Source organism: Vanacampus margaritifer, chromosome 16, assembly GCF_051991255.1.
Source record: "Vanacampus margaritifer isolate UIUO_Vmar chromosome 16, RoL_Vmar_1.0, whole genome shotgun sequence".
NCBI lineage: Eukaryota > Metazoa > Chordata > Actinopteri > Syngnathiformes > Syngnathidae > Vanacampus > Vanacampus margaritifer.
The window spans coordinates 17,656,884-17,684,383 of record NC_135447.1 but is presented as its reverse complement, the minus strand read 5'-3'; the positions used below and the strand labels follow the sequence as shown (position 1 = coordinate 17,684,383).

Genomic DNA, 27,500 nt, shown 5'->3' with positions numbered 1-27,500 from the left:
ATACATATACTGTACATCTATATATAAATATATAGATATATGACATATTGTATCATATTAGACATTTGTGATTCCTGTTTAAAGTATCTTTCATATCGTATACATTTATGACTAATGTCGCACTTGAACACAGCAAAAATGGGCTCTTGGACAAAAACTTTGGGTACATTCAGGACTTTCCGTAAAAAGTCTTACATTTTCTTTTACAATTTGTTGAAAATACAGAAGAGCAAAAATATTGGTGGTACAACAGTCCACTGTCCTGCAGAGGCTGATCAACCATTGCTCGTAGTCTTTCTTCTAAAGGCAGTGTTTCCCACACCATGCTAATACTTGGGCAGGCCACCCAAGTAAACTGGCCACCACCCAAGAAATTTTCAAGAAAATTTAATAAAAAAATATAAAAAACAAAACAAAAAAACATGTCGCGACCAGATATACCGAATGTAACAGTTCACCGTCATTCACTTGTGGATCATGAGGTTAGAGGAGACGCAAGCAACCGGACTGAGAACCCATGCCTCCCATCCCAGAGTCAATAAAGCCAAGTCTTAGTCCAAGTCTACCCACCCAAGTAGATTTCATATCTGTGGGAAACACTGAAAGGACATTTAACATTTCCCCGATGCAGAGGTTTTATTCCGTGCATATCTCCGTTTCAGGCCTCTGGATACCCAGGTTAGTCTGGAGGAAGGCTCCCTGGCCTAATGCTGTGGAATAAGCTCTGTTGTTTTGCGCCGGATAGGAGTTACAGCCACTACGTTTTTGAAGGGGGCCTTGGGGCTGAGGTACTGGGTGGTAGTCGTCCAAGTTGTCGTAGTGGGATTGCACTGGTTTGCTGCCATGCTTGTGATATGAGTAGTCTCCATCCAGTTCAGTTTTGCTGTGGCTGTCGAGATGCTGCTCACGCATGCTGTGTGATCGTTCAGGTTTGCAGTGGGCCAGCTGCTCCGATGGTTGATCTTCTGGACTGTGATAGGTGCCTGTCGTTTTAGCATCATGGCACTCGTACCGTGTCTGGAAGCTCCGTTTGTTTGGGTGCTCCTGCTGTCGATGTTTGGAGTGACCACTGCTTTCGCCAAGATTTTCAGCTGAAAACTCATGTTGGCTGCTTTCCTGCTGCTGGGAGATACTGCTCAGCGTCGCAGGAATGGAATGAGATGATTGGCATTTCTTGGAGCTGCTTTGCCTTGCCGGCCCGTCCAACTTTTCTCCCGTTAGACCACCTTGGAGGTGCTTGTCACTCTCCAAACATTTGAGGACATTGGGGTCTGAGACCATATGTCTGGGGAGATAGCGACCATCTTTACTCTCAGTTGCACTTGACAAAGCTTTACCCGGATCGGACTTACTGCGCGAATGCAGGGTGTCATAGCCGGCAATGTCAAGAGGTGCGAATGAGCCTACATTGTCATATTGTGAGAGCACAGGACCTTTAATCTTCTGCCTGGCCCTACTCTCTCTACGGATAGACTGCATGCGCAGACATTCAGACTCTTCGGGGTGCCAAGAGAGATAAGAAGGAACTTCCTTGGCGCTGTGACTCAGTGGCATGTCCTTGCTCACAAAACTGTGCTCCTTTCCAGGTGGGAGAACATTGCGAGCAAGGTAGTGGTACCCTGTCGCCTTTCCGCTGGGTCTGCAAACAACGGTACCGGAATCTCTACAGGCTGAATGGACATGGCGGACACGGATGGTGCCGTAAGGGTCGATGTCATAATAAGGATCCCCCAAGGGGATAGGACCAGAGTATGGACTGTAGCGGTACTGGACTCGTCCATTCTCAAAATAAGGCTGCAGTTGAGTGACGTGATAGTCGGCTTGTGAGGACTGCTGTGGGAGCTGTTGGTAAGGTTTGCACTGATACACGGGTCGATGGTAATAGAACATGTCATCTGGAGGAATTTCAGTCCTTTGGATGGGTACTGTGCGGATAGTGGTGGGAACATGGAGCGAGTGCACTCTGCGAATTGTGGGATAGCCATGGTTTCTGTCATGGTTATAACCCTGATGTCCTGGCGCCCCATAAACACTCCGGGTGTTTCCTCTTGCCTTTATAGAATGGTGGTAGGACCTAGGGCCTAAAGTGCTGTATCTATTGTCTACTCGGGCACTGTAAGGTATCTGAGGTTCAGACTTTGACACATACGAGAGGTGTGAGGTGACACTGTTGGGTCTGTAGTGGTGTGGCATGGGCTGTGGACCCATTGAGACAGACCTCTGCTGGTAATATGCAACTCCTGGAGGCTCACTGAGGACTGATTCACCTTTAGCATGGTAGGGATGTGTGGAAGATTTACGAGGAGAAATAGGAAGGTGAGAAAGGGCGCCCTCCCGATGGCCAGCAGCAGAATTTTCCCCTAAGTTATGGTAAGAACCTTCATTCTGACTGAGTGCGGCTGTTGCCAGTTTGCTCTCCATAGTGCGGACTGGAGGGGCTGGAGGTGTGGGGTCGTTTTTGGCAAACTCTGAGTAGGGTTGTATTGGATTAACTTCCCATGGCCTATCAACATGCTCCGGAGAGATTGGTGCCACTATTGAAGTGGCCTTTGATAGTGGCTGAGTTTGGGGTTGAATTTGCATGTGGGACGTGTGGTGCTGCATCTGAACTTGAGACTGCCGCTGAGTTTGTGTTTGATGTTGGGATGGTGACAACACTGGCCTTTTGGCCTTTGGAGCTGTTGGAGGCTGCTGCTCTGATGATAATTTCGGAACACTTATGGTCTTTGTTTCTTTCTTTGGCTGCACCTGAGAAAGTGACATGAATGTTCAGCTGTGAGTACAAGTATCAGACAACAAACAATAATAACTGCAAAGATGGAATGAAAGTGAATACAACCCAGCAAAGTAACCTTCGATTAAGCATCTTATTTATCCTTTTAGTATCAAAATGCACTGTTCCAAATTATGCAAATGATGTTTTTCTCCGTTTTTAAATAGTCTATGCAAATGCCACTTATAATTAATAATTTTCAAATCATTAACTGTCAGAGAATAATTTGAATGTTTTTAAATAAACCTCCCAATGATAAGAGTATATTTTTTTCAAAATTAAAAACAGTTTTGTTTTGTTTTTTTGGTTGAATGCACAGTTCCAAATTATTATGCACAGCAGTGTTTCAATACATTTTATAGGTCACCTCATGCAGCGTTTCTTTAAAAGTTGGAACTGAAGTTGCTGTTTTCCGTCAAATGCGGAATAATGGAAAATCTAGATATGGCATCTCTGCTACACAAGTTGATTGGCAAATGCTACTAAACACATACTGAGGAAATTTGTTTTTCATCCATTCATATTTGTATGACTAAGTTACAATACAATACAATAATCTGATGAGTAGATACAATGTACTATTGGATGGGTATTTAGCTAGGAGTGTCAAATTCAATCGCACATAGGGCTAAAAATTTTAGCATATGCCGAACAGCATAAACATTATTGAACAGACCAACCGTAAATGGGAATCAAAACAAATCAAATCAGACGGGATACAAGATTGTTCCAAAACAGATCAATTTGCAAAAAATATCTGTCAAGCTCTACTCCCCCCAAAAATATAAAGAAAACAAAAGTTTGTTCATCTTTGGGGTAAAGTTTTGTTTTGTAGAGCTTCTTCTCAGAACAGACTGCAGGTGTTCTTCAGTGATCTAATTAACTCCTTTTTTTGTTAATTCTCATCACAGGGAACAGCTGCTCACATAACTGAAAAAGAATAAACTGATAAGAACACAAAAGATACTCACCTCAGCAAGGCCTTGCAGAGAGCCTCTGGGGTCTTTGCTGCTGCCACTGGGAATTGGCAGGACTGCACTGCTCTCAAAAGCCGGTGCACTAATGGTCCCTGGTTTGGTACTGATAATACTAGTACAGACTGAGTCATGTACAACACAGGACTGACTTTCTGGACTCCTTATTGGATAATTCAGGTTAGCTGTACTTTTAGGAAGAGGGGTGACCTTTTTATGAAGCGCATCTGAAGGAAAAGAGTCAATTTCAGGTGATTTTCCAGACAGAGTTGTTGTGACATTGGCACTATCTGGGGGCCTGGTTGTCATGCTGGTTAACTCAAGCGCCTGCTGTTCTTTCGACGCGCTTGAAGAAGGGGGAACACTTTGGATGGAGGCGACAGACACGCTGTTATTTTGTGACACTGAACTTCCTTGTTCAGCACCCTCTTCATAGGAATTCTGAAATTGTGGACCTGATGATGCCTGGCCGCCAGAAACATGCGGCTGCGGAGGGGACCCTGGTGTCAGGGGTTCGCCGGAACGAGGTTGGGACTGTATGGAGACTTGCTGTGCTGACTCAGTGAGAACCAGGGCCAACATGCGGGCGGCAGCTTTAGGAGGAGGAGGGGTAGTGCAAGAGTTAGCTGGAGTGTTGAGGGAATGTGTGGCGAAATCCGTTGATTCTGGAGCTCTTCCTTCTAGCAGGGAAACTAAGTGATGTTTGGGAGAGAGAAAAAATAGCAATAAAATACATTTCAGTAAGCAAGTTTTAATGCAGTGGTTCTTAACCTTGTTGGAGGTACTGAACACCACCTGCTTCCTATGCGCATTCACTGAACCCTTCTTTGTTGAAAAAATAACAGTTTTTTTTTCTCCCAATTGAAGACATAGGTTTAAAGTTTACTGGTAAACAGTCTTTTCATCTAATCTGTCTCTCTTCGCCTCAAATTCAGAAAGCGTATATTCTCATCTGTGCATTTTAGGGAAATGTTCCTTTAGTTTTGCTGGACAAGAATTGCTCAACTTGGCATTGCAAATCATGCAGTAAGGATGTTGACTCCCATCCATCACTCAAGTCAAGCAATGAAATACAATGAAAACGATAGATAACCCACTACTGAACCCTGTGGAACACCATACATTCTGTTATACAAAGTACATGTGAATTTATATTGCAAATATTCATCTAACCACTTTAATTTTTTACTCGACACAGTTAGTATGAGGGGATTACAGTAATAAAGGAATAATACAACGTTCCATTATAACAGTCAAAAGTAGAGCACACCAAATTTCCTGCAGCACATGCCAAGTAATATAGCGTGATTAGTTGCAGCCAATGATGGCGAAGCGGGGTTTATCATCATAATTCATACGAGTCAGGTGTGTGTCCTGACCTCTGCCGAACCCCTAAAACTGACTCACAGAACCCCTGGGGTTCGGTCGAACCCAGATTAAGAACCAGTTTTAATGTCACGAGAACAGTTCAGAGTTGAGGATGGTGCTGCATTACAATTTAAAGAGGTGACCAGGGTTATTACAGTTTTGGAATTTTCATTTTAGTTGGTCACTTCTGTGTGACACACTTCCAAACCGCTTTATTCCGGTTAATATCTAAATAAATATACTTAAAATCACATTTAAAATATTCGCCAAAGGCTCATGCATTAAATGAATTACCAAAGACTAAAACAAAGGACGTTTTTGCTATAATTCTACTTAGTTTTAGTTAGCTTTGTAAACATAAAATGTAGTTTCAGTTAATAAAAAAAATAATAAATAAAGCATTTTCGTTTTTTTGTGAGTAGGCGTTGTTAGATATTATTAACATTTAAATTCTTTATTTTCATATATTAACCTATACTTGTTTTAGTTAGCTTTGTAAACATAAAATGTAGTTTCAGTTAATAAAAAAAATAATAAACAAAGCATTTTCGTTTTTTTGTGAGTAGGCGTTGTTAGATATTATTAACATTTAAATTCTTTATTTTCATATATTAACCATTGTTATACATTGTTAACATTTTAATTCTTTATATTAACCATGGTGAGAGGTTTTGTGGACGTGTAAAGCGGGTGGTGTTGAGCTCAGTATAATTTGACCTTAAACTGGGACATATTATTTGGTCTAGAAGTTCCTTCTCTGTGGGAAAACACATTTGGTCCTTGAGAACAGAATCTGTTTCGAACACGCACCCCGGACTCTGTTTTCGCCATCGCTCATGGAAAAGTACCCAGAGAGTATGTTTTGTCTACAAATTAAAGAGAGGCGGTCGGTTTTAACTATAAGAAGCCATTTTACACGCGGAAGAGGCACATTCGGCGCTCTGAATTCCACCTGTTAAGTGATGAAAAGGAGACTGTCACGATGTCCAGAGATCTCTGTTAGATTAAAATCATTTTTGCAAAGGTGTTTTTTCTTACATTAAATCTGTCTTCAAGTTTTGGAACACGCAAAGAGGACAAATATTTTTTATTCCTCTTCAGCGTTCACACTACCTATTAATTATGACTTCATTCTGTCTACTGTGTGGTCATGATGCGTCCACAAAGTGACCCGCATGCGCAGAAGAAGATACAATGTCACTCACACACTGTTTGTGGAAGTAAATACGTATGGTCCAGCGTGTCAGGGCCAAGGACTTTTATAAGTCCGTCATCGGGTCTCATATTTTTATCATCTTATATCTACAGAGGAGTGATACAGGAGGAGGTAGAAATAATATTTTGTGAAAATGAGGCGAGCCTGTTCAAGCGCCTCATCTCACAGAGATCTCACCTTTTTTCCCCCTCCCTCTCAATGACGTCACGTCATTGCCGCGCGTAATATGAGCCGTCTGCGTGGCTAAATTACTAATTTCACCACCACAAATATCATCTTTATACTTCATGTTTCAAGTGGGATTAAAATAAAATAAAGTATTAAGTCACAACTGTTACTAAACAACTTTGTCGATTTACATATGTGACGTCTCCCGAGCCGTGCGGACCTCGCGGATGCGTCAAACATAAATCAACATAAATTAATGCCCCCGCCTGAGCGGAGCGCATATTGGACTGCTGATGACGTCGAGGTCAGACATATGCAATCTGGCCGTTCAGACTTCGGTCGCATTGCAAAAATTCGGATACGCGTTCAATCTAAGACCACATATGAAAGTGATAAAAAAAATCAGAATTGAGCCGTTCAGACTGACAAAGTCAGATACAGGTCGCATTTGGGCAAAAAAAATCTGATCTGGGTCTCATTTGCCTGCAGTGTGAACGTAGCCTTTGTTAGTTTTCGGTAACTTAAATAAACTTGGAGGTGACAGATGCAAACCTAAAACGGCGTATTATGGCCACATATAAATATATTTATTTTAGAGAGCGGGGGCAAAATTCTAAGAAAATAACTCCCAAATTTGCCACTTCATAAAGTGGCAAATTTGCAACTTTATAAAGTGGCAGATTTGCAAGAAAAAAACTCAGAAACTTACAAGAAATACACGTAGCGTACTACTCAGATGTTTGTGCCAATACTTTTTGGTTGGGTTTTCAAATAAGGAAATAGTAATTGCTTTAGCAGAGATTAACCACATCATTAAAAGCATTCGCACTTTGAAGCGTTCGTTGGGTACTGCCAGTGACAAAGGCGCCTCACTTTGCCAAGGTCCACACCCTGAGGATCAAGCATTTATGTTAATATGTTAAAATAAATATTTACTTGTACATTTATGTTTGCAGAATTATTATTTACACATTCATACAGTTTGGTATTTTTTTTGTACAAGTAGCTAAGTTGATGTGTCGAATCTGCTGCGCTCCGTCATTCATTTGCATTTACCTAAAGTATGCTAGCTTCTGATCGGTTAGTGTTTGGTCAGCTGATCAGGGGATCAGGAAGTGTTGTCGCTCTAGCTGCCGTATATGACGAGTAAAGTTTAAATTAAGGATGAATCCGTCTCCATCCTGCCTTTTCATTTTATAAACCGTGTCCCATTAACCAGCAATGAATCCTCACAGACTATAGCTATGCTACGTGTATTTCTCGTAAGTTTCAGAGTTTTTCTCTCTCGCAAATTTGACACTTTATAAAGTGGCAAATGTTTTTTTCAAGGAATATTTCCCCCACCCTCTAAAAAATATATATATTTATGCGTGGGGCCCTAATACGCCATCGTACAAACCTCTACACTGAAGTGTGAAAAATATTTTATCTTCATACCTTGTTTTTCGTGGTTTCCATGTGACACCTGTAGAACACTGTCCTCTCGCTTTAGCTCTTCACGATCCACACTGTCAAAGTTTGCCAGTTTGGAGTGCAGCTCCATTTGGAAAGCTTCACTTAGAGACGGCTCAGCTTTTACAGAAAGAGGTGAGTCTTTTGGTGCAGTGGGAGGAGATAAAGATTCTGGAGGTCCTGCCTCTGCACTGTCAGGCATCTCTATAGAAAATAGCTCTGAAGTGGCAGAAGTAGCAGTCTTAACACTTCTAATGGGTGACACAGCTTGTGTGGGTTTATCCGTGTAAGAATAGGAAGTGGTGAGTTTCTGGCTTTCCACTTTCTCTCCTGCAACCAGGTTAAAGTCTGAAGACAGCAAAGATGATGTCAAGTTGTCCAGGAAGGAGGATGAGGTGAGGTCAGATCCATTGGTCTTTCCCCAGAGGCTGCCGGGGCTCCTCTTTAAAGTGGAGCCTTCTGCTCCAGCATGCAAATCAACCAAGGGAAACGCATAGGCTACATCAGGGAGGCTGCACTGGAAAGACATGGGGTCAAAGTCCAAGGAGGCCATGCCGATGTCTGGTGGGCTGAGGTCTACGTCTTCACCGGCTGAGCGGGGAGGCGAGATTAGAGCGGGTACGCAGATGGGCCCGTCATCTCCGTCACTGTCCTCTGTGGCGCCGAGGTTGTCGTACGAGTTGCAGTGCTGTCGACCGTCCAACAGTTCGCCATTAAACGAGGCTGAAAGGGCGTCACTGCTCGATCGTGGCCGCCGTGAACGGTACACCTTGGACTCTCCTGGGGAAATAAACAAGACAACAATTACAGCGAGAGTGCACACGTCCACCAAGGCATCTGTGATCAATGTGTGAGCAGCTGCAATCTAACCTATTATTAGCTTTAAGTTAAAAAGTTGAAATAATTTCTTCAGGTTCCTAGAGCCAATGTAATGAAATTGTGCATAAACTCTACATATTTCAACCTAATTTGATAATATATCACAGTTATGTTAGTTTGTTTGTTAAGAACCGATTACATCTGGGTACATTTTGGTTTTAAAAGGCAATTTTAGAATGGATCAATCTAATCAACGCACTCAAACCCAAAACGTATAAATACGTTTAATAAATTGTCCTGCACTCCCCAAAACGTATTTATACATTTTTTATGCTAGAGCATACAGAAGGCTTTGATGCAGACTGTCCTGAAGAGGTGGCTGAAAGCAATGGTAGTTATTACAAAAAACGGCCAGCAGGTGACAGCAGAGTATAAGAGATCAGCCAGGGCCATGTTGTAAACAAGCTCTTTTTGCCAGCGTTTTCAACAGGTTTGTGATTGTGAATAATGTTGAAACTTTGCTATATTCTAATGCTAATTGCTGCAAAATGTAAATGGATACAAATGTACTTTTTTTCCTGACGAAAGAAGAGACACTAATCTTTCTTTTGATAGGTTCCATGTTTTTATAGCAATAGAACACAATATTCTGTGAGCCTTGCAAAATCAGTCAAAATCCAGTAAAACAGCCGGGAGCAAAGGGGGTTGCTTCAGTAAAAATAAGAAAACAGAAAATTGCCATTAATTGCTATATTTGGATATATAAGTCTTTCTTTAAAATGTATTAAACATGCCTAAATCTAATCTACATGTATAATGTAATGAAAATTATTAAATAATTTTACGAATAAAATAAATAATGATTAAATCAAGTAAGATTGAACAGATAAACAACCATTTCTAAACTTCACTGTCTGGATTCCAACCAATACATTATACAGAAATTGAAATCCCCCCCCCAATAAATGCACCAACTAACATCCACTTAAATGAAAAAAATAAATCTCCTTGGCAAAGGTGATTATTATGGTATAATGAAAAAGGTACGCTGGAATTACCTTCAACATTATGTAGAGAACTCAGTGATTCTTCACTTTTAGCCGATCTTAATGTTGCTGTATCTCCTCGACCACCTGAAACAATTGTTTCATCAAAATGTCAAAAGTATCAGTATTTAGCCAGGTTTGCCCAAATTTTGCTTTTTGCACAATATTAAGGAGAATGACAAAAGCAGTTGAGGAATGAAAGACACACCAGCAAGAGCCATGGCCTTCAGTTCATTTGGCTCACTCGGGTTGCGCTGCAGCTTACGCTTGGACACAGAGGAAGACTTGCCCAGGTTGAAGAAAGAACGCCAACTACCCACAGGAGACTTCTTCGGTTTAACAGGAGGCCTCTTCCTGTCATTAGAAAATAAAACTGTTGAATTAGGTTTGATACAAACTATTTCGAAGATCTGACAAAAAATGTAAATGGGTAATAATACACAAAAAGATGACTGAGTCCAAATCCAGCATGCAAGATACTAACAATCCGTTGCAAGAGCAGTACTTTCGCCCTGCTACTTTTGTGTGGCTTCCAATCTTGTATATGTTAGTCTTCAAAAACATCATTAAAACAAACAACATCATTAAAATGAACTCTGCAGCAAATGAAAGAAAAAGCAGCAAAAGACAAACCTCTCAGTTGGAAACTCGATGACTGTGTGAAACTTGCCCTGCAGGGCCGCAGGGCCTTCTCCAACCTCAATGTACTTGCTATCTTCTGTGACTGGAGAGTTGATCTGAGCCTGAGTTCTGGCCTGAGCCTCCTCCAAACTTAGAAGTTTGGTAGAGGGTGATGAAACCAACAGGGACTTAGGCCGTGACAATGTGTTATGACCTGCGGATGTGATGTGTTCGCCCATTATTAATGTGCAAGTAGAGGCAACAATGAGTCATGGAATGCTTATGCGTGAAGGGATTTTGATGGTTCTACCTGCTCCCTCGCGAATTAGCGAGCTAAGTTTGGTGCTGAAGAGAACATCTACGTGGTTGAGAATGAACTCAACCACAACCGACTGGATTCTGACTTCCATGAAAGCTGCCGTGCCACTGAAGCATGCCGATTCAATCTGTTTTGATCTGGGAAAGCAAACAAAAAAAGATGGCTACAGTTAATGTGTCAAAATTCAATAGAATGGGTTTGTGATAGTCACCTAATTGTGGGAATGCTGGAAGCATATGTTGTCTCTAACCTTTATTATTATTATACTTATTATTATAGCATTTTATTCTCCTCACTTGGACCACATTTTAGTACCTTCGATGGTTTGATGCCAACTGACAGATCAGGAAATAGATTATAATTTCACTGAAATTATTAAATTAATGTTTGGGCTTTCCGCATCAGATGTTCCTTTTCAAAATAAATACGCCATTAGCCATGAATTTGAGCAAGTCAAGTTAGCGCAATCCTTAGAGCAATTGCCTCCCACCACGGAGACCCTGCGTTCAAACCCCGCTTGGACCACATTTTAGTACATTCGATGGTTCGATACCAACTGACTATCATATCAGGAAATTGATTATAAATTCTCTGAAATGATTAAATCCCACTTTAGATAGATTGCAGTTCAATTTTTCTTTTTATTCATTTGTCATTTAACTAAAATTAAAAAGTTTGTAATTTTCACGTAATTTATCTTTCAATTTCCTTCACAAGCATTCTTCCAGCATTCTCCCGAAATGTTTGCAGAAATTGCACTTAGTCTAGTTCTATGTATGTTTTTCCATTAAAATTAGGGATGTTTGATACCACTTATTTTGAAACCGATACGATACTCAAATCTTCAGTACTCACCGATACCGATACCATTAGTGCTTATGATACATAACATTTCCAAAAAACAATGACAGATACTATTTCTTTTAAAAATACCTATATATCCCAAATATAAAATTGGGAAAAAAAAAGTGTGGTTGTACAACTTCCTATTAAAGAAGACAGTGAAATACAAAAAAAAATAATTCAATACAATAGTGTTTCAAGTAATTTAGTAATATCTACCATGTTAAGAATTCCTCAAGCTGTATATCTTGTTTTGAATTCCATGCATTTAATTTGGAAGGCTGCGCTGTATTTCCGTTTCCTGTTTCACGTTCTCCGTTCATCATTCATTTCATAGCAGTGCAGTAGTAGTCAATGACGATATACTATATAATATACAAAGATATGTCTGCACCTCACAGCTAATTGAATTGTTGAATACAACTGAAGACTTATGTGCTGTGCTATCTTACCGGAGCCCCTTGCCGATCAATAATTGCAAAATAACCATTACAGCCTTTAGTTCCTGACCAAAAAACGGCCACAAGAGCGGGGGCCGATACCAGTAACGATATCCGTCGTGAGTACCAATACCGTGAAATGTGTCCGGGTATCGGCCCGATACCAGGAATCCGTATGCGCCCATCCCTTATTAAAATGGTTTCATTTCCACATGTTCTTAGATTTCCTTGCACCATTTGATTGTGTGTTGAACAAACTCCCCCAAACAGCTCCTTAAATCCATTCAATCCGACAGAGGCTAGTGTCAAGTACATTTCACAGCCTGTATTTTTTAACTTTTACTTGAGTCGTTATTTGAGTGAGTACGTTTACCAAAGTTGTTTTTTGCACAATTGTACTTTTACTTAAGTGGAGAATATCAATACTTTTGCCATCTTTGATTAGCAGTCACTTTGCTCATATTCTGTTAGTATCCCTTCCTCATGCATTACAATATTAAAAAAGTCACCACATTTTTTAATCCTTATCACTGCTTTACAAACCATCCTCGAGTAATTGGATATCTCACCTCAGCAGGTTGGGGGCCCAGACAATGGCCAGGTTCTTACTGTGCATGTTGGTGATATAGCTGAATGCCGCCAGGCGGGAAAGGTGTCTCATGAGAAACTCAAGCGTTCTATGAGAGCAAATATATGAATTCATCAAAATTTTCACATTCTGATATACCAACTATTTGAATGGATGACACAAAGTTTTCTACTTTCTCTGTATAAATTAAATTCCTAGTGAATTTCCCCTCACATTTCACACTGTGTCATCTGGGACAGTTTTTTAATTTCGCTCTTAAAAAGCATCCCCCCCTTCCCTCTGTACTTGTGGATAATACAGTCCCCCGATTTGCTGGTATCCAGAGTGAATAATATGAATGAATAAAGATTCAAAACATACCAATAAAGTGCAAATGCTTTTGAATCCAGTTTAAAAAGTATGCTCTTTTTCCCATATCTATAATTGAGGTTGCTCCAAGTATTTTTAAAAAAAGGTTTTCTGAAATCTTGATCTTGTATGATGATCTGATGATGTGATCTGTATGCTCTTTTAGTAATTTTAGTAAGCTACTTTTAGTTATTTACTTTGCCTTTAGTTGTCTTTAACTTCTGTAACTGCTTTTAAATGTTGGGCTTTTAATTATGTGTAGCACATAGAGTTACCTTGGGTATGAAATGCGCTATATTAATAAAACTGCCCAGGGCTCCTGATTGACCTTTTTAAAATACGGGGGACATAAACAATTGCATATTAATCACGAGAAATTACAGCATTGGGATTTGCTTGTTATTTTGGCGGAACCTAAACTACTGTTCAAATGCACTTCCTATGTATGCCACACGGAGGCAGTGCCTGACCTGTAATGTGGAGGAGGAAGTTGCTGGATGACGTCATGGATTTTAATAAGTCGCTCTTCATCTGTTGCTGCAGAGACAGCCTCCTGCAGCGTGAACACACACACATGCACATGTTGGACCAGTGTTACTTGTCACCATACAGTAACAGAGCAGAAAGAAGACACATAAGACTCTTAACTCATTCACTCCCAGCCATTTTCACTGAAGCAACCCCCTTCACTCCCAGTTGTTTTACTGGATTTTGACTGATTTTGCAAGGCCCACAGAATAGTGTGTTCTATTACTCTAAACACATGGAACCCACCCAAAGAAAGATTATAGTCTCTTCTTTCATCATGAAAAAAAGTATATTTGTATCTGTTTCTCTTTTGCAGCAGTTAGCATTAGAATATAGCTAAGTTTTATCATTATTTACAAACCTGTTGAAAACACTGGCAAAAAAGAGCTTACTGCAACATGGCCCTGGCTAATCTCTTATACTGTGCTGCCACCTGCTGGACGTTTTAACTACCATTGTTTTAAGCGACTTCTTCATGTCAGAAGCTAAATCAAAGCCTTCTGTATGCTCTAGCATAAAAAAACATATAAATACGTTTTTTGGGGAGTAAAGGACAAATTATTAAAAAAAAACAACGTATTATACAAAAACACTAAAATCAAAATAACTTACAGAGAATTTTTCATAGAGCTGATAGGTGAGCAGGGGGTTGGGCAGTTCTCTGAAATAGAGCTTGCACAGCGAACCAACACAGTGGATGTCCTGTACGTAAACATCTTTGGTCAGGTCGGGGATTTGCTCAGAGTCAAACTCGTGCCTAATGAAAGACAAAGACCACATAGACAGAACAAAAGTTGATTTGAACTAATGTCAAGAAAACTGTAACTTGGTTGGACACAGGTCCAATTTCTCAAAAAATATATACATCTGTATATTCAGGTGTGCATATAGAACAATTAGTTTTAAGTAATGTCCCAAGTTTGCAAATATGTGTCCATATGCGAGTAATCCAATTAGTCTGCATTTTAAAACAGCATTTTATGTATGGAAGAGTAAAACTTACTTCAAGTTAACCATAACCCAAGTAACGCTTGACTGTAAAATAGCGACAATTTTCACTCCCTAGTTGTTGTATTCAACAGTGAAAGAAAAATCATTGCACACAGGATATTTGAATGAAGCCGATATGAAGTTTTGTTTCTCAACTCCTCCACTTGTGCTTGTGTTGCAGTATGCAGGAGCTGCGCTTTGAAGCCGGATTGGGTCTATGCCAAGGACTTCCGGATTGAAGGACTAATCCTTCTGTTATCCTGGTCCGTCTATCTCCATGCAAAATGACTGCATTTTTCACAAGATCACTCAACACATACAAAATATTTCGCTGGTATCTGAATGTGATCGTGAATGTGTCTTTATTGACCGTCTAGAAATGTTTTAATTTGATATGACCCTTTGAGTGTCGAGTGGAATCTTGTACAAGCCATTTTGGCTTCATTCCCTCCTTGCACTGTTTTTAAATTGAGCTAAAAAAAAACAAGTAGGAAGCCCAAGAACAAAACCTAAAAACTTCAATCCACAAGGCAGTATTGTACCATGCAGAGTACCAAACAGGTGCCAAATCCAGGTCCAGAAAGTAAAAAGGCTGCCACAGTTTGGCTTCAGCCCCTAATGCTAGCTCCCTAGCAGTTAAACGAGCACCATGGGAGCTAGTTAACTAGCACCTGAGGCTAAAGCCAAACTGTGGCAGGATTTTTACTTTCTGGACCTAGATTTGGCACCTCTGGTAATACCAAACAGTGCGCGCGCGCACGCACGCACACACCCACACTTTTACTTTACAATGATGCTTAGAGCGCGACAGTGGCTAATTGCTAATCACACGTTTTTGGTTTAAGGAAGAAGCAGAACTGCGTCCACTTTACCCAGATACAGGATGTTTACACCAATGATGCCCAAGTGTTGCCAAGCAAACCAAGAAGGTCATTGTTGCCCGCCATAGAGAATAAAAGCTTCTATCATGGAAGATGCTTTGCCATCTGTTTGAACCCCTTGACACACAATACAACACATGCGATCAAAGTAGAGCGGGTAATTATTCCACATGAAGAGGTCCGTGACTATTCGCAAACACTGCAAATTTTCACCATGCAGAACAAAGACAGATTTTTCCATTTGGCCTAGTTGTTGGCTGTCCAAGCGGCAAGCACACTTAGAATATTTTTTTTTTCTTTAAATGGGACACTTTAAATGGTGGCAGTTGTATGCAGACTTCCATTTAATATGAGCTTTAAAATCAGATTGAATGAGATTAGTTAATTTGGAACCTGTTCTCATTATCTCAGCTTTTTTGTAACTTTCTCTCGTTAAGATTTTTTTTGTTTTAATTCAATTGAGTTGTTAAGGTTATAGGTAACATAAATTGTGGGAAAAATGCATGACTTATTGTTGGGGAAGAAGCACGCCACTATGAGTGACAGATTCAAGGTTAGACTGGCTGAGAGAGAGACAGAGAGAGAGAGAGAGACAGAGACAGAGAGAGAGACAGAGAGAGAGAGAGCGCTCACAGTCGCATTGTGGACTGTCATTCCCTTGACAACGATGCGCTCACTAATTGGCTGATAACTATGGAGGACCAAAACTGGCAAAATTAAAAATAAATAAGTTACTAAATAAATAAATAAATGAATAAAGTGAAAATAAAAACAGATATAATTCAAAACCTAAACACAAAAAAATAAATATAAATGGAAAAAAATAAAGTAAAAAATCCTTAAATAAAAAATACAAGTAAAAATAAAAACAAAAATAAATGTTGAAATAAACACAAAAAGAAATATATAAATAGAAATAAATATCAATCAATCCATCAGGTCGAAATGTTATTCAAATGAGGGGGCGGTCCTAAATCCGTCTTGGATTAGGTATTTTGGGTTGGGTATTTTATTTATTTTTAATTTTGGCAGTTTTGGTCCTCCATAGATAACTCCGCAAACTCGGAAGTTACTTTAACTGCGCAGGCGGCGGTAATGTGTCTGCACTTAAAAAAACAAACAAAAAAAGAAGTCTCTGCAGCAGGAGAGTTGCTGGCACACAACATCAAAGTGACAAGTCAGAGATGGACACTGCTAATCGCCGATTTAATGACGAATGGGCCGACAAATATGTTAATATTTAATAATATATAATACCCCCTTCAAGCGCAACGTCAATGTGCCTTTTGTGCGAAAGCACGGTGGCTATGATTTAAAAAAAAAAGTGAAAACAAAACTCCATTATGAGAAGCACCACTGTGAGATTGCCCCCCCCCCCCAAAAAATCAGAGTTCCGAACAGATGAAATTAAAAAGCTGAAAAAGTGATATGATGCATCTCGCACGAAAACGACCTCATGAATGACAGAAAAGCAAAAGGCAACTTGCTCACTCAAAGTGTGAATGCTTAACATGATGATTAAAGCCATTACTTTCTCCTTATTTGAAAATCTGACCGAAAAATATTGGCACAAACCTCCGAGTAGTACGCCACGTGTATTTCTTTCTGAGTTTTTTTCTCACAAATCTACCACTCTATAAAGTCGCAAATTTGCCACTTTATAAACTCACAAGTTTTTAGAATGATACGAATGGTGAGATCTTATACCGGTATGAACAAAAAAATGCTTTAAATAAGACCTGCATGTTCTGGGCACAAAAAAAAAACTATAGGGGGGGACAGATGACTAAGAATCCATAGTACTGTATCCTCCATGTTTGTGCTTGTGTACGATAAATAGGAAACCATATTAATGCTCTAAGGAAAATGTGCATCGTAGCCAAAAAAACAGTCCACCCCCACCTTTGAAATTGCACCCTGCCAAGTGATCCGTCCCTCACATGCACAAGAACATTCCAGTCATGTAATGGATACATTTACATGTATAGACACACCGCAGCAAAACATGAATAACAGCTCCCAAACTCATGTTGCTTTTAATAATCTAGCTCTACTGAAGGGTCAATGAGCCTCCTACCGCAATTTCTGGATATTGGAAGCGATTCCGGAGAGGCGGTAGATGCCATCCACCACACCGTGCTTCTCGATGAACTCGGTGCAGCTCTTGAGGACCTGCGGAACTGCGCACACACAAAAGAGCATGTCATCACACACTTGCACATACTGTCAATATCTGTCTAGTCGTTGACTCTTCGCTGACTGCTGCAAGTTCAAGGATGGTGCATGTTTGTGTTGTGTGTTCTAAATGAATTTTGGAGACTATTTTGAAAATGAGACTGGCTTTTTCCTTTTGCATTTAAGTAGGAGCAGTCCTTTCCCAGCCTAGGGTGAAAACATTTGAACTTGCTTTCTTGTGCTGCTGCATGAGAAATGGCAGTGGCTAGGGCAGATGAAATATGGAAACCATATTCTGCAAATAATCTTTTCCAAAAGACACTTAAGAAGTGGGGGAGAAGCAAACAAATGATATTCATTGAGCTGCAAACCATGAATCAGAGAGTTATTTTTCTGTGTAAATATTGGAGATAAGGTTTTAAAAGGTTCCCAGGCCTCCCACAGCTCAAATATTCAAGGATGACACTTGCGGCTTAGAAAAAAATTCCACACATAGCAAGACAGATGAGTTGGGCTGGGGGATAAAATATTTAATGGAAACTAGCAGGCATTCTACAGCACAAAAGACAAAATTGAAGTTGTACAAATCCTCGTACTTCATGCACTTTTTAATCATAAAAAATGATCAATTATCTTATGAAGCTCTTCACAATTTGTGTTATACATATTTTTAAATAAAGTCAAACACAGATTGATATTCAAGGAATTCCAAGTACTTCTATTTGTGTTTAGCATGTCCAGAGGTTATCATTTATTACCAAATGGTATGGCTTCATTCACAGGGGTCAAAGATAAACACAAAACTCCCAAATTCTGATTTACGACCACATGACTGTGTGGACCAGGAAGTCGAGTCGTCGAGGCCTGAAATTTATTGCCGACAACACATAAGGGCTGACAAAAAATAAATAAAAAATCCATAATTATGTTACAGATTTATTGTGCTATTTTCCAAAAATTCCAATTCTAACGTGCAAGTACTCCAAAGTGGCTCACTCCAAGTAGCTCTAAGTTAATATATTTTTTCTAAATTAATTTACAGCTCAGCGCACAGAGCTAACATGGCATCTATCTGTCACAAATAGCGAGAGGCAATGGTAATAAACAGGAGCTTCAAGAACCTGTAGAAATCTTCACAAATTAATACACTTAATTACAAGCATTTCTGGTTAGTATGATGTACAGTATTTTAAATTATGCATGCTTCTGTAATGTTATTAGCTAAATATTAGTGATGGGAATTCCGGCTCTTTTTAGGGAGCCGGTTCTTTTGGTTCAGCTCACTAAAAAGAGTAACACTCTTAAAACACTCTTTCGGCTCCCAAATGGCTCTTTAGATTTTTTGTCGCTTAAATAAATATATTACCAACAACAATTTAAAACTATGCGCAATATGAATTACTAATGTGAAAAAATTGCATTATATTAAATGTTTGTTGTATAAAATACACTTTTATTTATAAACTCGACTATAAACTCAAATAGAAAGTGCAAACAAAGTAGAAACAAACAAACATTTAACTATTTACAAATTAACTTAAATAAGGTTTAACAATAACAATTTTCAAGTGAAACAACAGACAAACAGAATCGCACAGCAAAATATAAATTAAAATGTGTAAAATAAAAATAAAATAAAAAATCTGCATCCAGAAAACAGTGCTCTTCAGTCTAGATTTACATTCAGAAATGCCAAGTGCCTCAACTTTGAGGGGCTGATCCTATTTCTTCTTCTTCTTCTCATGTGCCGCTGTAAATTGTTTGTACAGCCTCCCCAATATGAAATTTTACTCTTGCAGACTTTACACTCTGCCTTGGTTTTGTCAGTTGTTGTATTGAAATGTGTCCATATATTGCTGCGTTTTCTCTTGTCACTCATTTTTTAACTGTTTTTTTTTTACCTTTCCGTTTATACAAGCGCTCCTCCTCTCTCTCGTCTCCTCCCTCCCGTTCGCGTTTGAGTGTGTGTGACTGCTTGCAGCGTGCTGTCGTGTGCCCCCCCCTATAGTTTTTTTTCTATAGTTTGTGTGTTCTTCCTTTGCCGTTGTGGCACACACAGAATGGGAGAGGTCGGAAGACAACTACTGTCAGATGCTAAAAAAACAGCACTTTAAATTCAACGTGATAGTACTAACCATTGGAAATCCCATTATGATTTATTGATTAAGCATAAACTGTCTCATCGCTAGTGCCGATTTTACGATTAACCGTGGTTTTTAACAACCACAGCCATTCAACAAAACCGGTTATTTCCGCTCACAACAGTCCGTCAAAACTCACGTGCGGTGCGAAATGTGCCATGCGGCATAGTTCATAGCTCTTCTGTTTCCACACGGCACAACAACACAGGACTCAGCCTTGCTGGATAGACCATAGGCCGAGACTTTTGAAGCCCCCGCGGCTGCCATCTTGGGACTACTAAGAAACGTATCTTGGCATACGCATTATGGCTGCAAATTGCCTACATGTGTAGCAGTTAACTGCACAAAATCGCCAGTTTAAAGGCTGTGGATGAACATTTCACCTGTAAGTATGATTAAAATTTCATTAAAAGATGAAAGAAAGTTTTTTTTTTTAAGATGAAAGAAAAAGAGGGTACAAACTGTCCACTTGTTATACATAGTACCCAGGCCCTATTTTAAGAGCTAAGTCTAATTTGTACGTGAGGCGCCTATAGTATTATACAGTATTCTGCTTGCGAGATGGGAGCACCAAGATGGCTGCCCCGTGGCTTCAACGGCTTGTGCGGATGTGTATGGGCTATCTAGAAAATAATACAGATCAGTGGGGTCAGCTAACTATCGCTATGACAGAGCTAACGGCAGAAAAGGCAGACACACTAGATTGCAACAAAAACAAGTTCTTTCCTCCTAAAAATGGCTGAAGTCGGCACCGTGGGAGCACTGCAAAACATGCCGGCGAGCTGTCTCGGTGAAGGGTTCAAATACATGGAATCTCAGGCAGCATCTTCAGGATCACCATGGCGATAATGTAAAAACATGCCCGCATTCCTGCACTATAATTTGAACTAAAAGTACGGTAAAGTGTCATTTGGCCCTGATGTAGAGGCTCTGCAGAGTTTGTTTTTCAGAAGGGAAATATGTTGTTTCACTGTTAAGTGTATTATTTATGTTCAGAGGAGGCAAATCCAGGTCTAGAAATTAAAAACCCTGCCACAATTTGGCTTTAACCCCGGGTGCTAGCTAGCCAGCTCCCAGCTAGCTCCCCGGGTGCTTGTTTACTTGCTAGGGAGCTAGCTAGCTAGCACAAGTGGCTAAAGCCAAACTGTGGCAGGGTTTTTACTTTCTGGACCTGGATTTGCCATCTCTGTTTATGTTTCAAATGGCAGCTACTTTATATTTTATCATTCAGTTATTTATTTTCACTTTGTTAAAATAAATCTAAAGTTAAAGCCAATTTGAGCTTTCCAAGTTCTGAAATTATATTTCTTTATTTCCCCTTCTTTCTTTTTTTACTTATTTGTGTGCTGTATTTTATTTATTATTTTATTGTATTTAGTTTTAAAAGGCAGCAACTTTTTTATTATTATTTTGAGTTATGTATTGTTGTTAAAAATAAACATTTTCAAAGAATGCTGATGTAATTTTTATGTTTATAAGAATAACCGTAAAACTGTGAGGGGGTTTTCTCAGACTATAATCGTACACCAAAATCTGAAACCGTTGCACCTCCAGTGCCCGCTGTATGGTGGTCTCACTAGTCTTGTGCTATGTGCTGAGATTTGCCTGATATTGTGCTACTTTAAAAATGTATGTAGAACTGATTATAAATTTCACTATACTTCTGCAGAACTGAGGGAGAACAAATCAAAATCAATGAGAGGTTTTGGAGAGTGACTCTCTCACCATCATGTCCAGAGTTGAGGAGGTGTTCCCCTAGGTCGCAGCCAAACACCCTCTCCCGAAGGATGCCCCTCTGCTTCAGCTTCTGTTTGGTGGGTCTGGACTTCATGAAGGAGCGCAAAAAGGTGATCAGCTTGCCATGCTTCTTCGACACTGAGGACGGAAGGTAGGCAAGACTGATATGAGAACCCTTACACAAAAAGTACAAAAGCTCAACTTTCACTCCTACACTGTCAAATTCTACACAAGCAACTCAGTTCTGTCACTTTTGCTTCGTTCCATAGAATCAAACATGAGTCAGTTGAGATATCTTTGTTAGCACACATCTTTACATTGCTTGAAATTATCCAGACTGTCTGAAAGACATAAGGAAGAAGAGAGTTGTGTGTCTCCAGAGGTCAGACAGACTCTCCATCTGCTTCATGCCAAGATAGATGACAGCCGGCTAACTGCTTTACACCGCTGATCATCCAGCTGCGTAAAATAAAAGTAATTTTAGTATTGCTATGCTTTAATTTGGCTCTTCTCTGCCTTGTACATTTATAGCTGAGACCTCTTATGGGGATAGCAGTAATGTTTGTGGTTCACAGCTGACTATGAAGCGTTTGGGTTAAAATTGCCAAGTGTGAAGTGCGCTCTGGTTGAGGATGAAATCCTGCCCCAAGTGGAGGAGTTCAAGTATCTTCGCGCCTTGTTCACCAGTGAGGGAATAATGGAGCAGAAGATTATTTAAGAAGATTATTCATCCAGTAAAACAATTGAGAAGAGATTCTCATTAGTAATGCTGACCAGGCAATGATGCGGACAAGCGGTGAACAAACACATTTTTGTCTTGGGGCCACTTTGTAGCAACAACTTCCCTCACAGGGCCGTTATGATGGCGAAATTAAATACATGTTTAATCTTCTCATCGAATTATTACATACTGTATACACAACAAATTGATTGATTACTAGTTTTGAAATTTTAAGTCATGGAGTCTTTAGTTTCACTACTCAACTTAACTGTACACTAACTTTTAGTCCCCAAAATGGATTTACGGAAATATTGGTTAAGTTTTCCATGATGTAAAGCTATAGCATATTTTGATATATACTGTATATCATGGCTAGTACACAAGTTGGAAAACATTTGACCAAGAACCACAGAAAACAATAGAAACACATACAAATACCCACCCCCCCCCCCCCCCAACAAAAAGTAAACTCATATTCATTTTTAAACACACTTAAGTGGTTTATAATTAGATGGCCTTTTTGGTCATAAATCTTTGACATGTGGCAGTCTGTTGCAGGGTGAGGATACAGATGATGATAGCTGGGGAAATTTGAGCCAGCAGCCCGGCATTTGAATATAAAACAGATAATATCCAGACAGGATAGAGCTCAACAGGAGGACATTTGGGCCAAGCATCACAGCAGAAAACAATTATCCACGTAATGGCAAATGCTCTTTCTTTTCCCTGCTTCAACCCAAAAGCCACAGCCCTGTCAATGCAATTTTAGAAAGACTTTTCAGAGGGAGCATTTGGGCACGAAAATTCCAGCGCCATAGAAACGCATCAGTGATGTTACAGAGCGACTCCGTACAAGCAAAGAAAAGGCTTTAGCCTGAGTTATCTGATACAACTACTGTTTGCCACTTTGCCCTGAATACAAAAATCAACATAATTGTCTTAAGTCTATTCACTTTGACTGAAACCCCCTCTGGATTCAACAGTTGGACACACCCAGTTACTGTATTTGCTCAAGCGGGAAACTTTAACTGCTCGCCTGTAACAAATGTCTGACTTTAATTTTGCTATGTTCACTATGACTGCTTAACTACTGTATCAATAAACACACGCAAAAAAAAGAAATTATTAAACCTTAATAATCGACTACAGTTAAAGTCTATACTAGGTTTGTCTTATAAAGCAAATGTGCATATTAATTGTGTTTATTTTATTGCAATCACTAGTAAAGAATGCCATGAAACAAGTACAACCACAGAAACAATAATGAACAATAGTGCTTACATACACTAACACAACTAGCATTTTCTGATTGTGTAAATAACGGCACAGGGTTTCCCCATTGAACAGCAGTCATCAGTAACATGACCTTGTTTGAACAGAAGTGGCTAAGTGTCCAATACATGTCTTCCAGTTATTAACGGAACAATGACAATCAATCGACTCAACACTTATTTCAGCCAGTAGGAGGACAGAAGGACCATTATTTACGGTTGATATTTGTGCTTTTAACAGAGCTGCTAACCTAATTTCATTGCACTGTATGGCTAATAAGATAATGTTTTTTTTTCTCCTATCAAGAAATTTCAGGGTAAAAATATACTTTGACAAACATCTGTTTGGATGATCACATATCCAAAATGGCATGTCGTAAAATGCAACTTAATTTGTAAAATTCTGACCCTTAAAGACTTTATAGACCAGTCCCGACCAAGCCATGTGACCCATTTACGAGATCGGTTGCGAACTTACTGGTAGAAAATTCTTGAACCGAGGTGTGTAGATAAAATACTGTAAGCGTAATCTTTTTATAGATAAAACAAATTAACACTAGCCTAATAACATTTAGGAATAAATAGTAAATAAAAAGGATAACAATATTGACCATTTTCCCGTCGAAATGCGAAGACCATTCATTGCACTCAAGAGGTTCACGTCGCCGTCTTGGTTCGCCAAACAAAGAGTTAATTACCGGAAAGTACGACTTTGAAATGTACATTCAGATAGTTGCCGCGTGAAAATGCACTATGATATACTCGTAATATTCAAGAATATAGTCTTAACATTGCTTCCACAGTACATTACCAACTAGACTCCCCGGTGTTCTACAACAGAATAAAGTCCAACCATACGTTCGAGCTTTTTCCTTCCGCGACCGTAAAACTGTAGTAAAGTGGACCAATCCTACATCCGGAAGCAAGATGTAAATCTTTAAACAAACAAACAAACAAAAAAACGTAGACCACGTCGTTCTCTTTGCTCTGTCAGCTAATATCTTCACACGCGTGCAACCACAATACGATCGAGCGCCTGCGCGTAAGCATTGGTTTGCATACCGACTCGTGCTGCCTTCACGTGCTCCAATATATATGGAACATTTCAGACCTACACTCGGGGATACATTTCCGAAAGCGTTTCTTTATTATTATTGTTTTAATTGAAAAATACACCTAAGTAAAGGGATCCTATCGGCATGTGACGGGGTGTCAAACTTGTTTTCATCGACGTCCACACTGTAGTAATGGCTGACCTTGTGGGTTATAACTGAAACCACACATAGCATTGTACTGCTATAGTTGTACTACGCCCAAATGCTGATTTAGTACCTGGCGCAAATTCACATTTCGGTTCACATTCAGTACAGCGAAATGCCACACAAATTGCCTATTTTGTGTGTAAACAGGTACAGTTCTAATGAAATTTAAAATGAACATCAAATGCTCAAATCATTTTTTTAAAGTAAATGACTGAAGCAGATGCGTAATAACAACAATATGGACACTTCAAATAATTATATTATAACAACTGTCATACTTTATTGGCATTCATTATCAGTTGGTACATTAAATGCTGCTTGAAGTTGTGTTTGGAATGCACTACTTAAACAACATATAGCTGGCTATGACATCTGCTAGCCAGAAGCTGAGTTGCACTCTGTTTACAGACTAGGCATGTGTTTAAGCACCAGTTATGCGTCTTGTCCCTTTCTGAATATGTTCTGTGTGGGAAGATGGAACGCTTTCAACCCTATAATCACACCATCATATTACATACTGTATTTGCCCCTGCATCACATGAGATAGGGCCATTTCTGGTCCATGGGTTCTTGAGTTTGACACCTGTGCACAAAGCTATTGCATTCAGGTCTAACTGCTTTAATATAAACATAGTACATACAGTATTTGGGTTGCATGTAGCTCCAGTACAATCTTTAAATCTACTCTTACAAGTGAACTATGCTGATCCATTACTTTGGCAGAACTGTTTTTAAATGACTCATGAGCCTAGTTGCCCCTTTGAACTACTGAAATTAGTCGTTAAGGAAACATGTTGAGCCAAAACAAAGCTAAACTGATTTGTTGATGGTCAAGGATCATGAGACTCTATTCAGACTTCCACTTCATGTGACTTCAACTTGACATTCACACTCCACTCCTTTCAAATAAATTCATGTCCAAGTATGTGACATTCTATTAATGGAATGTAATACTGGGGGGGTATTCTCAAATTTAGGGCTTTTGTTTAGTGGTTTACAATTCCAACAAATCCATCTCCAATAATGTCGAAGTATGGACCACAACCACATACAATCAGCACAAAAACAACTAATGTTCCTCAGTGACAGCTTACAAGTGTGTTGTATGATGCATTTACTGTATACCAATAAACCCCAAGAGCCGGTTAAATTTTGGATACAAATAGTTAATTCAATTTGAAATTCTGCATTGCTTTTCAAAGTGACTGAACACCAAGCTTATGTGCAAGTAGGGCTGGGCAATAAATCAAATTAATTCGATACATCGTCATTTTAAAAATCGAATCGTTGAAAATTTGCTAAATCGTGAAATGGAGTTTTATAGTCTGGCTTATTAAAAGCTGTTGTTATGTTCTGTTACATCTAAATATTATTGTGAGTTGTAATTTTGCAATGGTTTACAAGACATGTTTACAATAGCGACCAACTACCAACTAGAGCAAGCATTAACTTTATCATCCACTGATGCCATCACACCACAACAAAAAAGGTAAGGTATTTTTTTTATATATTTTTTTAAATAGTGTACAGGGTGTGAATGTAAGAAACATCAATATAAATTAAAAAAGGAATTTTCTGTTTTAGGAGCTTGGGAACGGATTAATTGCATTTACATTATTTCCTATGGGAAAAAAATGTTTCAGAGGTTGAAAAAATTCAGACTTTGAACACTTCGCAGGAACGTATTATGTTCAAACTCTGAGGTACCACTGTACTACTAATTATAAACTCCTCTCTGTGTTGACATATGCAGCAAGAAAAAAACACCAACACCAGCCTCCACCAAACTGAGATGCAGTCGTAAAGATTACTCTTGCGGAGAGACAAGTTACACAAGGGACCTGGAGAATTTCAGAGCCCAGAGCTGGAGCACCAGGAAATGAGCTGGGATCCTTTGGAACTACAGGAACAAATCAGACTCGGTCTCTTACACATTCTCTATTCAATCACTTCCTTCCTCTTTCACATAACCAGCGGTTTGAGCTCATTCAGTATATGCTCAAGCAGCTGCCCAAATCATAGGTCCCCAGACATGACAATAGGCGTGGAAATGAAGGGGTCGCTCAACATCTGGGTCAGCAACTGTTAGGTCTATTGGACTGTCAAAGTAGAAGAATAAGAATGCCATTTTCATCATTAAATGAATGGCAATAATACAGTACAAGTTTATACAGTACACCTCATTCCTAGACCATGAGCCTTCGCCTGAATTATGGCTTCCGGTTTAAACAAGAACCAGTGTTTTGTTTACATCAGGGGTGCTCAAGTTTGGTCCTTGAGAGCCCCTATCCAGCCTGTTTTCCATGTTTCCCTCCAGCAGCACAGCTGCAACTAATGATCAGATAATCAACAAGCTCTGCAGAAGTCTGATAACGATCCTGATCATAAATCAGGTGTGTTAGTGAAGAGAAACATGGAAAACAGTCTGGATAGGGGCTCTCGAGGACTGAACTTGAGCACCCCTGGTTTACATAGTAACTGGAGACTCAATGTAAGAATGCTGTTTGTCATAGCTTAAAAAAGAAAACATTTCAGTCCCGCTTCCTAATGTAGCGGGGGGTCATGTACTTCGCACTGCGTGGTAACCACATGACATACTGTATGTGCTCCAGAAAAACAAAGTAAAACCCAGAGGTGGCAAATCCAGGTCCAGAAAGTAAAAACCCTACCAGTTTGGCTTTAGTCCCAGGTGCTAGCTAGCTAGGTTCCTAACTAGCTTCCATGGTGCTTGTTTACCGTTTTGGGAGCTAGCTAGCTAGTATCAGGGGCTAAAGTCAAACTGTAACAGGGTTTTTATTTTCTGGACCTGGATTTGTCA

At 39.5% G+C, this 27,500-nt stretch overlaps 1 protein-coding gene across 8 annotated transcripts in view; it reads right to left on the bottom strand.

Moving 5' to 3' along the window:
* The window catches only part of arhgap32b (Rho GTPase activating protein 32b), a 138,344-nt gene that overhangs the window by 975 nt on the left and 109,869 nt on the right, over positions 1-27,500 (bottom strand). For 4 of the 8 annotated variants that reach the window (XM_077546439.1, XM_077546440.1, XM_077546442.1 and 1 more), the window contains 12 exons: positions 21,417-21,566; positions 17,453-17,555; positions 14,117-14,261; positions 13,447-13,529; positions 12,609-12,716; positions 10,748-10,893; positions 10,450-10,651; positions 10,025-10,170; positions 9,829-9,903; positions 7,937-8,731; positions 3,745-4,439; positions 1-2,748 (listed from right to left, as the gene is read on the bottom strand). The exon at positions 1-2,748 is cut by the window's left edge and continues 975 nt beyond it. In XM_077546439.1, coding sequence (XP_077402565.1) covers positions 637-2,748; positions 3,745-4,439; positions 7,937-8,731; positions 9,829-9,903; positions 10,025-10,170; positions 10,450-10,651; positions 10,748-10,893; positions 12,609-12,716; positions 13,447-13,529; positions 14,117-14,261; positions 17,453-17,555; positions 21,417-21,566 — 4,760 coding nt within the window. In that variant the 3' untranslated portion in view covers positions 1-636. Of the gene's footprint in view, positions 2,749-3,744; positions 4,440-7,936; positions 8,732-9,828; positions 9,904-10,024; positions 10,171-10,449; positions 10,652-10,747; positions 10,894-12,608; positions 12,717-13,446; positions 13,530-14,116; positions 14,262-17,452; positions 17,556-21,416; positions 21,567-24,031; positions 24,407-27,500 lie in introns of those variants that run through there. The other 4 variants (XM_077546446.1, XM_077546445.1, XM_077546447.1 and 1 more) reach the window with 4 other exon arrangements.